General features: G+C 54.6%; 1 protein-coding gene across 2 annotated transcripts in view; it reads left to right on the plus strand.

The window, feature by feature from the left end:
* Positions 1–16,539, plus strand: part of PPP2R2B (protein phosphatase 2 regulatory subunit Bbeta) — a 113,700-nt gene that overhangs the window by 68,657 nt on the left and 28,504 nt on the right. For both annotated transcript variants that reach the window (XM_075509968.1, XM_075509970.1), the window contains exons 2-3: positions 13,023–13,120; positions 14,607–14,772. In XM_075509968.1, the coding sequence (XP_075366083.1) occupies positions 13,023–13,120; positions 14,607–14,772 (264 nt within the window). The remainder of the gene's footprint in view (positions 1–13,022; positions 13,121–14,606; positions 14,773–16,539) is intronic.

Here is a 16,539-nt window from a genome sequence, read left to right on the forward strand (position 1 = left end):
GACTGCTGTCAGACCGTATCGCTTCCCAGGCACCCGTCCTCTGATCCCCTGTAACAGTAGAAATGTTGCCATGTAATGGAAGGCTCGACTTAGGTGTGTGTGTGTGCATGCAAGAGGAAGAATGTAGAAAAGAACAGTAAAAAGAGAAGAAAACTAATGCAGGAAATGATGGATTTTGGTAATTGTACAATTCATGATAGGTTTCGTTTGCTTGGAAATTACCGCACTCTGTAGAACACGTTTTGTCATTATCTTAGGCATACTTACAGTGTGTCTGTCCCACCATGATGAGGATTATTAAGGCAGCATCTTTAAATCTTTTCCATCACGTGCAGAACTGTGTGCACGTTTGCTTTCCACGAGTGGGCAATGCAGCCTCCTCCCCTACTTAATGCGCGTATTCACCTCGTATCTCGGAGGACGACGGTGCTAGGCAGACAGGCCCCAGAAACGGCTCTCGCTATTTCCAGGTGCCAGGAGGGGCCGCGGGCTCTTGCGTGGGGCACGGCCCGTCCTGCTGCTTGGCCGGGGGCCGGGGGGTCTTCGTGGGGGCGAGAGCCGGTCCCCACTGCTGATGCTGTGCCATCCTGGCCAGGGAGCACCCACTCAGCTGGCGGAGGGCTGATCCAGGTCTCGTGCAAAGCGAGGTGCTCCGGGACACCGTAAAGCAGCTGTTAATTTTCCTCTCAAAGTGAGAAGGATTATTTGCGCTGGTAGAGAGATTCTCTGGGTCCCATGCTAATTGTCTTGATTAACATGCTGTTCCGCCATCACAGGTGTAATGTATAACAGCTCTATAAGGTTTTCGTAGCCTGACCAATTAAAAATTGTCATTAATCCAAGAGCTAACGAGTTGCGCATCTTAATGCCAAAAGAGGAGTTTTGCATTGCACGTGCAAATCCACGACCAGCGAGAGCTCGTAGTGCACACGCAGGCGTTTCAGGGCTGGCTGGGCTGCCCCTCCACGGGCGCTGCCGGGGTGGGGGAGCCGGGGCAGCCTAATTGAAACCCGCCCTGCAGCTTTGCCCCCTGCTCTGTTAACCGCCTCATCTGCTTGCGGCGAGCGTGCCTGGTTAATGAAGGGACTTGCGTCTGGCCGGGAGAAGGGGGAGGCAAGAGCCCAGCGCAGGGGCTTTCACTGTGTACGCCAGCCTTCGTCTTGCTGCTTTCAGCCCTTGCCCTCTGCCTTTTCTACTTCTTGCCCATAGCTACCATTTAAAACCACCAGCATTTTCTGAAGCAAGCTTTTCTGCCCTGAGAGCGATGGCTCCCGCTCACCCTGCAGGACATGGCCTGTGGCTGCTGCAGCGCGACGTCCGCAGCCTGCGCCGGTGCAGCCAAAGCTGCGGGCGGCTCCTCGGCGGCTGGAGGGCCACGTCCATCCCCGCAGGACGGGTGTTCCCTGGGCTTGTCAGCATCTGGGTGTTCCTGCCCAGAGCATGGGAGGTCTTTCCCAGCCCTGTGGCACATGAGTACCTGGTAGGGGTGGGAGGTTTGGCCCAGCCTGTCACAGAGACCGATTCCCCTGCACCTTTCCATTCCACCTCCTCTTCCCTCTCCGCTGTGCTCCTTGCTTGTCCCCGCATGGCTGGGAGGGCAAGGGACAGCGGAGCCCCAGGACGTACCTTCATCTTCCAGTCGTCGCTCTTCCCTCCTCTGCCTGTGCTTCTTGGGGAGTTGTCTATTACGGCAAGGCAGAAGGTGCAATTTGTCACTCCCGGGTGCAGGGTAACGGCCACGCTGCGTGGCCGGGCAGGACGTGCCAGAGCCTTACATCTCCTGGGGCTCACGTTTGGTAGGGAGGATGAGAGCGAGCACGTTTCTGCTCCGTGCTGGGAGAGGTCCCGGAGCTCCCTTGAGATGGAGGCTCCAGCCCTTTGCTTCGACACGTGTGGCTGTTACAGTTAGCTGTGACGGGACCCTCTGAAGTCAAGACGTGTCAGGGTGAAAAGGAAGTATCTCTGTCAAGTGCCGTACTAAGTTATGGTTCTGTCTGAAAGCGGTTGTTGGCTTTCTTCTCTATTTTATTATTCTGCTTCTGTTAATGAACCGACCCATCACATTTCGAAGCTGCATGGTTTCTGCTGATTGCATTCAGCTCCAGAGGAGTGTTCGATCGCGGCTGCCACGTGACAGGGACAAAGCGCTGCCCTGCGCACCCGGGCACCTGGGGCCGCGAGAGCCGCTGCTCTCCGTGCGCCTTCATGCTAAACACTTCCATGACATTATTTCCTCCTGAACTCTCATTTCCAGCAGTTACAGTGAATTAAACCTTGCGAGGACAGCGGGAGAGAAGTAAATCCGCATTCTTCCATTTAGGCACTCTGAAAGAGGCACTGCAGCGGGGGATGCTGCAGAGATGCACTGGGGGAGCTGCCAGATGGAACTTTCTTTCGTCTAGGTTGGTAGCACTAAATTATTCTTTGCTGTAACAAGGGCAGAGAAATTTTGAATGTGCCCGTATTTTTAGCACTTAAATCTAGGAGAGTTATTCCATTTTGGGGAAAAGTAGTAGCTGCTGCTAGCTCTGCAGCATCGCATCGTCGTGACGAGAAGCCATACCCAGGCAGCAGAGCTCAGCAGCGCGTCCAGCCCTCCCCGAGGCTGCCGGGAGGTCTGGCTCTGAGCTGTGACCCCAGCCCAGCCCCTGCAGGAAACGGGACTGGCGATGGGGCAGAGGGCAGGCCTGGGCTTCCCCCAGGGCTTGGCGGTGCTCAGGCACGGTGTTTTTCTGCAAAGCCTGGCCTCCCTCCTTCGCCGCGGCCCTGGCCCATCTGGGGCGGAGGTGCTGGGCAGGCTCAGGTGCTGTGCCGTGCTGCGCTTCGCGGTGTCGGCGAGCAACGGTGTTTCAGGGCGTTTTGCTGATGATACCAGATCCTTGCTGGGCTTAATGCAGTGGAATTGATTTCTGTTTGCCAGGCTATCATTCACCTCAGCAGGGAAAAATCAATGCAGATCAATCACATGTGATTTTGCATGCCATTAGATCCCAGTTTAACCTCTGCTGTCCTCTTCCCTTCCCGCCTGCTCCCCCCTGCCATGGACCACACAGTTTGGGGGAGGATTGATGGCCCGGGCTCAGCCCTGCGTGACCCTGCGAATCGCATTTTGCCCGTTCTGGTGGGACTCGGGTGGTGCTTCCCTGTCCCCTTCCGGCTCCGAGGCCTTGCCCGGGCTTTCCTCCGTAGCCCATCTTTTGTGTAGCCGAGGGGCCCTGAAGTCCTCCTCGCTCTGGTTCCTCGCTAACACTTGTTCACAGGCAGGGAAGAAAGCTGCATTCAGGTCCTTGGGTGAGCTTTTCGCTCTGCCTGCTGGGGTGGAGACTGGGAGCTCTGGTTCTGCCACGGGCTGCCAGCTGCGCTAGGGGGCACGGGGCTGCGTCCCGCTCCTGCAACCGGCGCTGCCGGTGCTGCTCTTGGAGCTGCTGGGATGTTCTGCTTCATTTCATGGGAGGTGTCTCCAAGGTGCCCTGGCCATCCCCAGAAGAGCCCCTGCAAAGCTTCGGAGTCCCCGAAATGCCCAGGACGGCTCCTCAGCTGCCTTCCTGATGCAGAGGTCCCTGTTGTGTGCGGATCAGGAGGGACTGGCCCCAGAAGCATTCTCCATTTGTCGGCCAGTCGGCACCCACAACAGAAAGGCACGGTTGGCCTGTTTGCATTTGAGACTGGTATTTGGTTGTTTGGTTGGTTTGGGTTTGGTTTGGGTTTTTTCTTTTGTAAATCTGAACTTACAGAAGTGAGAGCAGGTCATGGTTTATTTTAAAACGCCTTGCAGTGTTCAAGCCTGCACGTTGGTATTTTCACAACTCTCCATCAAAACTCTGCAAGTCTGCATTTAAAGCTCCGACACGCGGCGTGAATTCCTCATTGCTGACAGCATGTGTGTTTCAGAGTTAAAAAAAAAACCCTGCTATCTCTCTCTTTTTTTTTTAAGAGACGCAGACAGAAAGGGAAACCAAAAGGATCTCTTTTAAACAGTGAAATGCCAAGAGTCTCAGAATTTCCTGAGCAAGATAAGACCCACAGGCTGTCACTGAGGTTTGGAGCCAGGAGTCCTCCTCAGGAGGCTGAGGCTGAGGATTGTGCTGCATTATTCAGTGGGAACTCGAAGGTTTGCGTCCTCCTTGAAACCTCGTTCTGAGCTCGGGGTCCACCTCCTGCCACGGAGTGGTGGGATGCGGAGATGGTGCTTCGCCGCGCCGAGACCTCTGCAGAGGGCCCATGGGTGGGCTCGTGGTCTGGCTCTCCCGTTACCAGATGTGGCTGTGTCTTTCATTTCCCTCCCTAAGCCCTTTAATTTTTCATGTCCTCCTCGTGCTTTCTTCATCCACCTGAAGGGTTTCAGATGTAGATTTAGTTCTCCAGTTAACAGGACCCTTCAGCATCCCATTTGCTTTCTCCATGGCAGCTGAGCGGCAGGCCGGGCGGCGGATCAGCGTGCAACGGCTCGTTACGTTCCTGGCTGGGGGCGGCATCCCCGTCCACCGGGCAAGTCCCCCTCTGCCCTCGCTCTGTTCGAGGGACTGACGTGGTGGGGGGAGGAGAGACGTGTTTGCGGTGAGTTATTATCCCACACTTATCAGCATTAAACTGGATTTGACAACTCATAGCCTGGGATTTGAATGATCTAAATCCTTCTTCATTTGGCAGCCTGCTTTGCTGTTATTTATGGTGCTTCCCAATTTATTTTCATCCGCAGAGTTGGAGGCTTTGTGTGCGGTGCCATCCACCCAGTGATTTATAGAAATAATAAAAAGAATGGGGCATCCGGAGCGGAGCTGCGGTCACACGTCCCCTCCGCAGCCTTCCCGGGGCACGCGGCGCCAGGACCCGGCTGGCAGGGCCGAGCAGGCAGGAGCGCGCCGGCGAGCTGGGACAGGCTGCGGTAGTCAGAGGTCAGGAGCTGCCTAAGAAAGGCAGAGCTCCGCCCTTGAGGAGTTCGGGAAGGAATTGGCCTGACGGTGCCATCTGCACAACTCCTGGGCCTGCGCGTGGGTGCTGGGTCATGGGCCTGCCCACTGCCCCCCCCAAGAGAGACCTGTCCCACTGGGAGAGCAGCCAGAGGGGAAGGAGGTGCAGGAATAAGCGACAAGGGTTGGGTCCTTGGTGCTCTTCCTTCCTGGACTCCCAGCTTTTGCGGATTGCCCTCAGTTACAGAAAAAGTGCAGGTCCAGGGGACCCTCAGGTCTGAGGTCCAGAGCAGAGCTGTGAGGGCTGAAGCATTCCCCTCTGCTCTGCCCCGGGTGCCAGGGCTGAGAGGAGCCTCTCGGTCACTCTGTGATAGGGCTCGCCCCAAGAAAAAATGGCGTTTTCATCCTGGGGAAGGGCCGGTATCGCGTTTTCAGTAGGTACATAAAAAGTAAAGAGAGAGAAATGAGAGCACAGCTCTGCACGGCTGGAAGGAGCCGGATTGCCAGGGCTGGTTTAGAGGCAAATCCCTTCTGGTCACCCCCAAGTGTCCCTGCGGGATGGACCGTGGCTGTGACCACTTCCAAGGAGCGGGGAAGCAAGGGTCAGTTGCTTGAACTGGAGCTGGTCAAAATTTGAGGGTTTTGTTGTATTTTTGTCAATGTTTTGGGAGGAACAAAGGCAGTCCTAAAAATCATTGAAAATATTGCACGTTTATTTTCTGCCTTTTTCTTTCCTGATTATTGCTACGTAATGCTCTTCTCATGCATCTTCCATGAGTGTAAACAGACTCATCCTCTTGACTTCAGCAGGGCTCCACCGGCTGGGTGTCTGTCCTGCAGAGCAGCAGCAAGAGCACCTACTTGTCACTTGTTCTGGGGCAGTGAAAAGCTAGGGTCGTGTTATGCATGAGGGGCTGCGTATCGGTGAGCGAGCACCAGGCTTGGAGAATGCACCGGCTCTCCGATACCGGTGCCTGGGGCGAATGAGCAGGCTGTACGAGAGGTTTATAGGACCAGACGAGCTTTAGGGTGAAACCATGTATAGCAGCGTGGAGCTGTCAGCTCTGGGTCTTCTTGGGTCGGAAATTGCTGATTTTGCAACTGTATGACTGACTGATTTGTGGACCTCAGACACAAAGTTTGCTGTTTGTGATCTTCCGACTGTAGCCAATTTATCGTAATGATGCTTGCAGTAATGCTCTTCCTGCCTCTAAAGGGTTTTCTCTGGGGCTCGCAGAGAGCGAAGCTTTGCAGAAATCTTTGTGCATATGTCATGGTCCTGCCCTGCAGATGGAGGAGATGGTGCGCAGGAGGGCTGCGTGACTCTCAAGGGTGCAGAAGGCATGGGAACAGAGGCAACCAGGGAAGACACCGTCATGCGGTGACTCACACGTCCCCTGCTTTAAGCTGACAGCGCTCCGGCACACCTTCTGGCAGCTAGCGTGAGGCCGGTGCCAGTGGTGCGCTGCAAGCCCTTGAAACGAGCCTCTGCCGACGTCCCTCCTGGCATCGGCAGCGGAGCTGGTCTGGGCAGCAGCTCGGTCCCACGGGCAGCACACGGGAGTGCCCGTGCCGCCATGCTGGGCAGCACCTCGCAGCTGGTACGCACCAGCCTGCCCGGCCACATCACCCAACACGTTCTGTAGTTGTTGTGAGCACAGTGCAAGTACATTTCTGAAAAGCTAATTAAAAATTGGGGGTCATCCAGTAAAGCTCTGGATGTTAAAGGCTGCTGTAACACATGTACCTCAGCTGGAAAGGGTATTCTTACCTGCAGATGGATTTTTCCCTGGCTTTCCCTACTTTGAACCTCTTTCTGGCTTGCTGGGCTGTGAAAGCAGAGCAGAGCGCTCCTTCACAGCCCTTTTAGCCCGTTGGATCAGTCCTGCAATGTGATCCGGCAACATGCAGTGGGCTGCACTGTCCTGCCCCAGGTGAAATTGTTGTGTCCTGCTGGAAACTGGTCGACTTTGGAAGAAAGGGCAAAAACTCAGCACTTCTGTGCAAGGCAGGCCCTGGCAAACGATGCCAGTCAGGGGGAGGCATGGGCTGTCCTGGACTGTGCCGGGTGTGAGCCACCCTGTGCCAGCCACGCTGGCTGACGTGACGTGGGGACGCACAGCAGCGGGGGCAGAGCTCACCGGGGGGGGCTGGGGGACACCCCTCTGCCCTCTGGGTTTGAGCTCAGGGGTGCCCCTGCCACCAGGCTAACGGCTGTCCTGCTGTGCCCTGGACCTCACAGGCTGGACCATGGGTGTCATCCTGTGCGAATCGGGGGCGTGTGCCCCTGGCATGCGTGGTGGGACATGCCTGGTGTCCCCATGGCCTCCCTGCTGGGACAGGCGGTATCAGGGCCCTTCTGCGTGGAGCTGCTGCTGGTGCTGGGGCAGGCGGGATGTGCCAGGAGCAGGGACTGGGTGCCTGGGATGCTCCGGGAGCGGGGATGATGTGCCTGTGATGCTCCAGAAGCAGGGACCAGGTGCCTGGGATGCACCGGAGCGGGGACGGGGCACCCAGGGCCCTGCATTGGTGGGCAAGAGGAGAGGGGCGGCAGCGCGAGCAGCTCCCCGCTCCGGGTCAGGCTGCTCCAGGGATGCAGGTCTTGGCACCGACTGCAGCTCCCCTGGTTTTGTCTTTTCTTTTTATTAACGGATTCATTTTCCCATTCCTTGTGGAGAGCACGCCTTCCCTCCACACCAGGGGGGAGTGTGTGTGTGTGGTGTGTATTATAAATTTCCTATTTTTCTGATAAAACTGTATCGCTATGGCGGAAATCAAATCCTGTCTTCGATATTTTTAGCATGAAAGCGTGAAGGAGCACTGATGCTGAGGGAAGGGGGGACGGGTGGGTACTGGTGGAGGGGAGGGTCTCCATGGAAACTGTTTTCTTTAAATTCCCGCATTCGGGGCACTGAGCGTGTAGGAGGTGATGAAGGAAATGAAAAAGCAAAAAAAGAGAGAAGCTTTTTTCCGTTCTGTTGTCACAAAACTGCTGTAGGAACCTTAGGAGAAATGGGCATAAATTATTGATCATTTCAATGCGAATACTTGTGAATTTTAATTAATACTCGCCCTGTTGTGTCTCTCAAGCGGGGTGAGTGGGGATGAGCAGGCAGCAGCCTGTGACCGACCAGCCTGCGCTGGAGGGGCCCAAGTTTGTCGAGAGGCATCTTTGAAAAGGATCTGATGCTGCACCGTGCTCCTGAATTGTAACCTCCTCCATTTTACCCCTCGGGAATGTTTTCCTGCACAATGCCAGACTGTTGTCACTACCCAGAGAGGTCGGGGAGAAGAGCCAGAGCCCAGCCCACGGGTGCTTGGGGGTGACGCTCCTGTCGACGGTGGTGGGGTTTGGGTTGGGTTGAATACTTCTGCTCAGGAGAGGGTTTTTTAATTGTTAGGGTTTTTTAAGGTATGCAAGTGTGTTGCTAGCCAGGCTCTGTTGTTATCCTTATCTGAAATCCTGGCGGCGGGCACGAGCAAACGGTTGGTCCGGGAGGTTCTGTGGACCTGCATCCCCCTGCCCCGCAGGCGCAGGGTAAACGGGTGGCGGGGCCGGCTTGGCTGGAGGATCCTCGTGGAGCCCGGCCCCGGTGCTTCAGATAGCTCTGCTGACAAGGTGATGCATTAGGTAGCAGGCGCCATCTGAAAAATGTCTCACTGCAGCACGGAAAGTTATTTTTAATTCATTGAAAAGTGAATGACCTAAAACCAGCAGCTGGCAATGGAGAAGATTAAATAGTGCAAAACAGATACATTTTCAACCGAGTAATTTTAGAAGGAAAAAATACCACTTAGTGCGAGGTGCACATTAACCCTGCCTGGCCACGGCCTCTGCAGTTCCTCGGCTGCTGCTGCAGCTTCTGTTCCAAGTCCGTCCCCGGCGCGTTCTCCGTGTGACACCTCTGCTGACGCTAGGCTCGGCCGAGGACATCGCAGCGATGCTCACGGGGTGGAGGTCACCCGCTACAGGAATGAAAGCCTCTGCTTGAACTGGGGCTTAGCTCAAGCTGCTGAGCCAGGTTCGGTTCCAAACACAAAGTTTCTCAGTGCTTGAGCATGTTGGATTTTGGCTGTGGCATCTGTCTGCAGCTGTGGGTGCAGTTACCTGTGAGAATGGGAGATGGCTTTTGGCTGAACTTTTCAGGGATATGTTTTTTCTTAGATTTGTTAGACCCAACTTCCTTGAAATTGCAAATTGGTTTCTGATTCTGCAGGATCCTCAGATGCTGTGGTAAGTCTGGCAGGTTCGCAGCAGCACGCGTGGGATTTGCCCTGTCTAGGTGTTCTTTGCCAGCCTTTAACAGGTGTTTAAAAATGCCTGTCCTGCCCTTTGGGAGGCATTCGCTGAATATGGCGGTTGTAGGAAAGAGAACTATATCAGGTGGATGTTTTGTTCACTGACGTTTTGCTAATTTAATTTCTGAGGTTCTAACTTCAGTGCAAACCTCTTTGCAAAGGTTTCCCTCATGCAAGGGACTTCGTGGGTCCTTGCTGTTCTGGCCCATTGGTCGAGCAAATCCAAGGTTAAAGAACTGGGTGGGTAAGGGAGAGATTTGTTTTTCATAGTAGATGCTTGTTTAACAGCAGTGTCAAAAACGTGTCTGTACTGTGGGAGCAGGCTGTTGATCTCCTTTTCTGTCCTGCTGAAACGAAGTAACCTAGCTGTGTATTACGGCTTAGTTCAGGAGCCGTGCGGAGGAGGGAGGCACCTCGCACACAGCGCGGGGACGTCATGGGCACACCAGGCGGTGCCTGGTTGCCTCCGGTCCGTGTTGGATGCGAAATGGTGATCTAGAGGTCAGAGGCTGTGCATCACGTTATCTGGTGCGTTAATGGATTGTAAACCTATTGGCAGGGAGGTGATCTGTTAAAAGAGGCTTTAAAGAGTGTGCGAGAACAGCAGAAGCAACCAAGAAGTATGTGTAGATTACATTGCCAAAGGGAAACCAGAAAAGAAAACCCCGAAAACCTTCCACGACCTGTTGTCCCAGTTGCCAAATGGGAACGATATTTAACTAATAGTTCAAACCCAGCCAAGAGGGGAAGAACAGGTGACCTGAAGAAGTTCAAGATCCATTCAGTGACTTTAACCCCAAAAGACTGAAATCCCTAACAGATGCTGCCTGTGCCCAGCGCTGCAGCCAGCTCCGCCGCAGTTAGCCTGGCTCTTCGCTGGTGTAAGCAAGAGCAGAGCTTGGCCCTTCCCATCGCTTTTCAGCCTTTTTATTAACATTAGTAGCAGATGGTTAAAACCTTTCTGGCAGACTCTGCTGCCCACAGAGGCACTCTGAGGCAGAGGGGCTCCACGCGAGGGAATAAAGTGCTTCGCCTTAGAGCCTTCCAGCTCCGTGCCAGCCAGCGCAGCCCCCGGCACACGCACCCCTCTCCGCTTGCTCGGCAGGACGGGGGTGTTGCCGTTAGCCTCTTGGGTTTTGCTTCTGCAGTGCCATCTCTGTCTGCGGTGAAGTTGTCTCCCTAAATCTATTCACAGCAACCAAGTGTTGTAAATGAATTAAGATGAACTTCAGAATGCATTCGCATGTCACTACAAATGTGCTTCATGCTGGAGAGGTGGGACAATATGGGGAAGATGCACGAATATTAATAGGAGTAGCCCAGAGTTCATTACTCATCTGCCTGCAGCCATCTGGATTTTCACAGCTCAGCAGATGTGGTGGGCTCCTTGCATGTTCTCGGGGACAGAGAAGATCCAGAGAGTGAGCAGGGAAGTCCCCTTGAACACGTAGAGCGGTGGACAGCGTGAATAAATTGGGGATGGTCTTGTGTCCCCCGTTTCTCTGTGCTGGAGGGCTGGTTCCCCACTGGCATGGCTCAGAGGACACAGCCCACCCCCGCGGGCAGCAGAAGGGGCGAAGCCTGTGTGAACTGAGGCTCGGCAGCCGTCCGCCTAATTGGGCGTGCCTGAGGTCGGGGTGCTGCTGTGGGTGGGCTGAGGGCAGCAGTGTGTGGGTGAGCAGCGGTGCGCTGGTGAGCAGCGGTGTGTGGGTGAGCAGCGGTGTGTGGGTGAGCAGCGGTGTGTCGGTGAGCAGCGGTGCGCTGGTGAGCAGCGGTGTGTGGGTGAGCAGCGGTGTGTCGGTGAGCAGCGGTGCGCTGGTGAGCAGCGGTGTGTGGGTGAGCAGCGGTGTGTCGGTGAGCAGCGGTGTGTGGGTGAGCAGCGGTGCGCTGGTGAGCAGCGGTGTGTGGGTGAGCAGCAGTGTGTGGGTGAGCAGCGGTGTGTCGGTGAGCAGCAGTGTGTGCTGGTGAGTGCCCCGCACCGCTGGGACGGGGTGGCTGCCCGGGCGCTGCCTGCTGTGGTGGCTGTTCTGACTCCCAAACCTGCCTGGAGTCACTCGCTCGGCTGAGACGCCGTCCCGGGGCAGAGGTGTGTTGTTTTGGGGGAGCCCGTGGCCGTGGAAGGTCCACAGCCTCTGAGATGCCTTGTCTGGGAGACGCCACGGTGCGGGGCGTGCGTTTGGTGGGTGCTATCTCAGCTGAAGTCCTGGAAGACAGACCATCAGAAACATTCCCAGCAGCTGCGGAAGTCTGTGCCAGTCTCCAAATTTGAGTTGATGGCCTTTTCTTCCTTGTCTTTTCTAATTTGCTGTGGTAGCTCTCTAGTATGTATCTGCGAGGGATAAAAATCAGAGGCGGGAGAAGGGACAATTCAGGTTATGTGGTTCAGATGCTTTCTCTGTTGGCATGACAGAGCTAATAAGCAAGAGAAATCATCGCGGTGCTCGGAGGGCTCCGAGGGTGCCAGTGCCTGCGATCTGGGCGGCACCGGTAGCCTGCGTGCGCAGCCAGCGTTTGCAGCCGCAGCCGGCACAGGGCGTCTGCCCCGTCCCAGAGCTGCGGAGGCTGCAGCTGTGGGCTGTGCAACCCTGTTAGTACTGGTGGACTGCAGAAATGAGAGGGAAAAGAAATGCAAATCCTGTCAGCCATCATGGCAGCAATGAGCTGGCTGTTACCATAGCTAAGTGCCGCTCATTGCAAAATCAGCCTTGCACCCAGCACTGGGTCTCCGAGGCTGCGTTCATTCTTCCCCTTCCCCAGCTTTGTGCTGGCCGGGAGCTGCACTCCAGGCAGTGGTTGAACACCAGTTGGGCAGTAATTGCTGTGGAATTAACCTCTGACATTCTTCTAAAAATAGGCCCAATAAATCCAATCATTAGCAGCTCTCCTGCTTGCTTTGCCTCAAGGGTAAACACGGCAGATTAAAGCGTTTACAAGTTACAGGTCCGTGAGCGTTCCCTCGCTTCTCCCTGTTACTGCGGCCGAGCACCAGTCCCTGCGCAGGGGTTTTGCCTCCTGGTGATGGCACTTCGGTTTGTGGGGAAGGGGAGCGGTGCGAGCGTGGTGGCTTTTGGGGTGACGGAGGGCTGAAAGGCATCGCTTTAATTTACCTTGATAGACGATGGAAGATTTAGCAATGGGCAGAGAAAACTGGCACAGTTGATGTGGTCACCCAGGCTGCTCTGCCTGGTGGGTTCGGGTGGAGAATACGAAGGTGTCTTCACCCGTCTGCTCCCTCTCCTCCAAGGGTGAAGGCAAACCACCTCTCCAAGCCGCGGAGGGGGGCGAGGAAGCAGAAGAGCCGGGTGGGAGCAAAGCCCGCCCCTTGCACGGGTGCTGCTGGCCGGTGCCGGGGCGAGGACAGCTGGGGTGCCGGGCGGCACTGAGCCCTCCCCGGGTCCCAGGAATCGATCGCATCACCCAAGGTGGCGGGGGCGGCTCCCCAGGGCGCGAGGGGAGCGTGCCGTGCCGTGCCGTGCCGTGCCGTCCCGCTCCGAGCCCCCGCTGGTGGCAGCAGTCCCCAGGCCGCATTCGGCACAGGCACAGCGTGGAGATGGAAATACCCCTGGATTCGGCCGTTGGGGCACAGGCCAGGGGCAAGGGGGCAGGAGTGCCGAGCAGGTCTTGGTTCGTGACAGCAAAGTTCCAAAATGCTATGGCCATTATTATAGACAAGAGAAAAATGGAGATTTATGGAGATGCCACAGGGGACGAAGCGCTGACAAGGCGTGTAGCTGTATGGGGAATGGTGCTTTCTAGGTGCCTGTAAAAGCCAATCTGCGGTTACTTAAATTGTCTTTGTCTTCCTCTTTCCAGCTGACATAATCTCTACAGTAGAATTCAACCACACTGGAGAATTACTAGCAACGGGGGACAAGGGAGGCCGTGTTGTAATATTTCAGCGTGAGCAGGAGGTAAGTGCCAGGGAATGCAAAATGCCCATTTTATCCTTTTAAGAGAAGCTTCCTGCTGTTTCCTAATCCGTATGTGTCACTCCTAACCTCAGGTCTCTCCTGGCAGACTTCAAACTGAAAAGCGACTATTAACATAAGCAGGACCAGATTTCATCTTGTAAAACACCGTCCAAAACCACGTTGCATTTCCTGCATCCTTTTGCTCTGGTTGCAGCTCTCTGCAGCCGGGTGTAACTTGGATCAGGCCGGTGCATTTGAGCGTGCCGCAGGCGTCCATCTCATAGCTAACACCATGCCCCAAAAACCCTCTCACCCCGCCAAAACATCTGGAAAGCGTAGATGGATGAAACAGTCATGTTTCCCTTCCGAAATATTTTGCCCCAGGAGATTTTAACAAACTCTTTTTGAGATTGCCGTCTGCCCAGCCTTCTGCAGGCGTGGCAAGTGCTCGGCCTTCAGCACGGGTGCCTGCGCTGGCACGCACAAAGCCGGCCTGGCCAGGGGCAGCTGCAGGGGCCCCTGACGCCTGGGAGATTCCCCGTCATTTCCAGAGCCGTCCCGGTTAGCTGGTCTGGCACGGTGCACGCGGCATCGCTCGGTCTGAGCCGGCGGGAGCCGTCCTCCCCTGTGGGTGTGTTTGCTGACGGTGGAAGGGATGAGTCAGGCCTGGCCATGAAAAATGTCAGTCTGATGACGGTTTTAAATTTTTCTCAAAGTTGCAGCCTCAAAATTGTTTCTGTAGTCGCTGGAGAGAACCAATCGGTTAAAGGTTACACTCATAGACACTTCATCAACCTTTCCAGCAGTATTTAATTTCTCATTTCTCTCTCATTTTATTATTCTACTGCCTTTCCTGAACTTTAAGCTTCCTAACATCACACCGGGTGTATTCCATTCAGATCCTACTTTGGAGCAGGACTGCGCTCCAGGGGACGAGTGGGGCTTCACCAGCCCAGATGCATCGTTTGTGTGTGGGAAGTTCATCTCCACGATAGTTTTCATTTAATTACCTCAGCCCCATTCAGAGCCTGGTGCCGGATGGTTCCCCACCTGGGATTTGCAGATACACGATACCTTACGAGCCTGAGCCATGGCACACAGCGTCAGTTCCTGCAGAGATTGTGCCCTTTTCTTGGGTGCTTTATTCTTGCTTTGTATTTGTGCACCTGCGGGGCAAACGCTACTTATCCTATGCAGGTGGCGCGGTGCCAGCCGCTCCTCTGGGGCTGGTTTTGGTGCTCGGTCCCAGCCGTTCACCAGGGACGGCCAGCACGGCGGGCTCCGATCCCGCTCCGTTCCTGCTCCGTTCCGCTGAGCACACCAGCATGCGGGAGCCGCCGCGCCAGGAGAGGCCGTGCCTTGGCTTTCAGACCTGCGCTGCGTCACCACGACCAGGCGCTCGCCGTCACTTAACAAACCTTCGAGAACTAAAGAAAATGTTCTCTCTCTCTGTGCCTCAAACTCCTCTCTGTTCCCCTCCCTGCAGAGCAAAAACCAGCCCCATCGCAGGGGAGAGTACAATGTCTACAGCACCTTCCAGAGCCACGAGCCGGAGTTCGATTACCTGAAGAGTTTGGAGATAGAGGAGAAGATCAATAAGATCCGATGGCTCCCGCAGCAAAACGCAGCCTATTTCCTGCTCTCCACCAACGGTACGTGGCCGCGGCCCCGGGCAGCCCGTCCGGCTGGGCAAGCGCCAGCGCTGCCGTCCCACCGCCTCACATCCCTGGGCCCCGACAGCCAGCCGGGGCCTTCTCTGAAGTGTTTCTTCAGGAAAAATACATGTTAAAAAGAAGTCGGCTCCCTTCAGGGTAACACGGGTGTCACGGGGGGCAGGAACCTGTCCAGACTGTCTTGCAGAGCTCGGTGCCTGTGCGCGAGGTTTTGTCCTTATTTCACAGCATCTGTTCCCTGCAAGGGTGGGAGTCTCTTCCCCCTGCTGACAACTTTTTTTTAATTTGTTTTTTTGGATCTTGGGAACTCTTTTTTTTTTTACCTTTTTTTTTTTTTTTTTTAAGAAAAACTGCAGCTGATTTGTTTCAATTTGCAGCTGCGTTCAGCTCAGCAGTTCCATGCTATGTTCAAATAAATATCAGGAGAATCCAGGAATATTACTTGGGATGAATGAAACCTTAAGATGGATGTGACTTAATTACTTTAGGGGAAAAGGAGGGGTCTAATTATCTTCCATAACCAACTTACTTTGTATTATAGAATTGACTCTATTGATCATTGTAATAAAATTCAAAGACTTATTAAACTCATTTGGGGGGAGAATCATTGAAATGCAATGAAGATTAATTATAGAGCATAATGTTCTGTTAATTGAGTTTTTAAATAGTTTTTTGATTAACAGGGATATTATCTTTCCATTTGGGATGGTGTTTCATATGCTAGCAGGTTATCAAAATTATTCTTTTAGAAATACTCCCGTGTTATGCTGTTTCTTTTTGTTCTTACTGTTAAACTAACATTATATATAGAAACCCCCTGAAGTAAAGCAGGTTAATAAAAACAAAATTAATGGCACTCTATTGGAATTGCCATGTAAAGGAGAAAATGAAGATGGATGATACGGTTGTGTATGAAACCTGGTGGAAGTGATGATAAACTACTTGTAGAGTCTCTGCCAGGAGAGAGGAGAGAAAACACCATTATTCAGAGTGAAGCCACATGGTCCCGGGGCTCCTTCCCCTGGGGCTTCGTGGCGCAGGGTGGCTGGGATGCCAGGAGGGGACGGGGAGCTGCGGGGGGCATTCGGAGCTGCCTTCAGTCCGTGGTAAATGCCAGGCTCTGTGCAGTTTCTGGGTGGGGAAGGTCAGGATGACTTTTGAGGGAGTTACAGGCACCATTTCACCTCCTTCGGGGAGCTTTCAGGGACAGCTTACCTCCGCACCGGCTTTGCTCCGTCCCGGCGCTGTGGTACCAGCCAGCTTGCTGGAGCCCTGAATCGCCCATTGCTCTGCTCCACTCATTGCACACTGGCTTTCTGCCTGAACTCCACTGGAAGCAAAATTATTTACCTTGTGGCACCCCGTGCCTGATGAGCTTCAAAGCCGTGCAGAGCTCCCAGTGCCTGCTGCCGGCGTGGGCACTGCTGCGGCTGCCTCCCCGGCACCCCGACGCCTGCAGGGTGACGCCCAGCTGGAGCGGCCGCGGGCGCCCCGTCCCTCCTTTCGTGTTTCCTAAGGGGCCGGCGAGGCCGGCGTGGGGCTGCTAATGGAAGGCAGCGCCTAATTCCTGGGGGTCAGCAGGGATGGACGGGGGTGTTCACGAGGGTCAAAGAGGAGGAGAAATAGAGCAGCTAGCGGGGACAGAATTAGGAGAGCTGCTGCATCCTTGGTATTTAACACATTTCCAGTTACTAGAAGCTAAATTAATTTGGAAATTACTCTCAAAAAGTAAGCGGTGGCCCCTGG

This window comes from Mycteria americana, chromosome 8 (assembly GCF_035582795.1).
Source record: "Mycteria americana isolate JAX WOST 10 ecotype Jacksonville Zoo and Gardens chromosome 8, USCA_MyAme_1.0, whole genome shotgun sequence".
Classification (NCBI taxonomy): Eukaryota; Metazoa; Chordata; class Aves; order Ciconiiformes; family Ciconiidae; genus Mycteria; species Mycteria americana.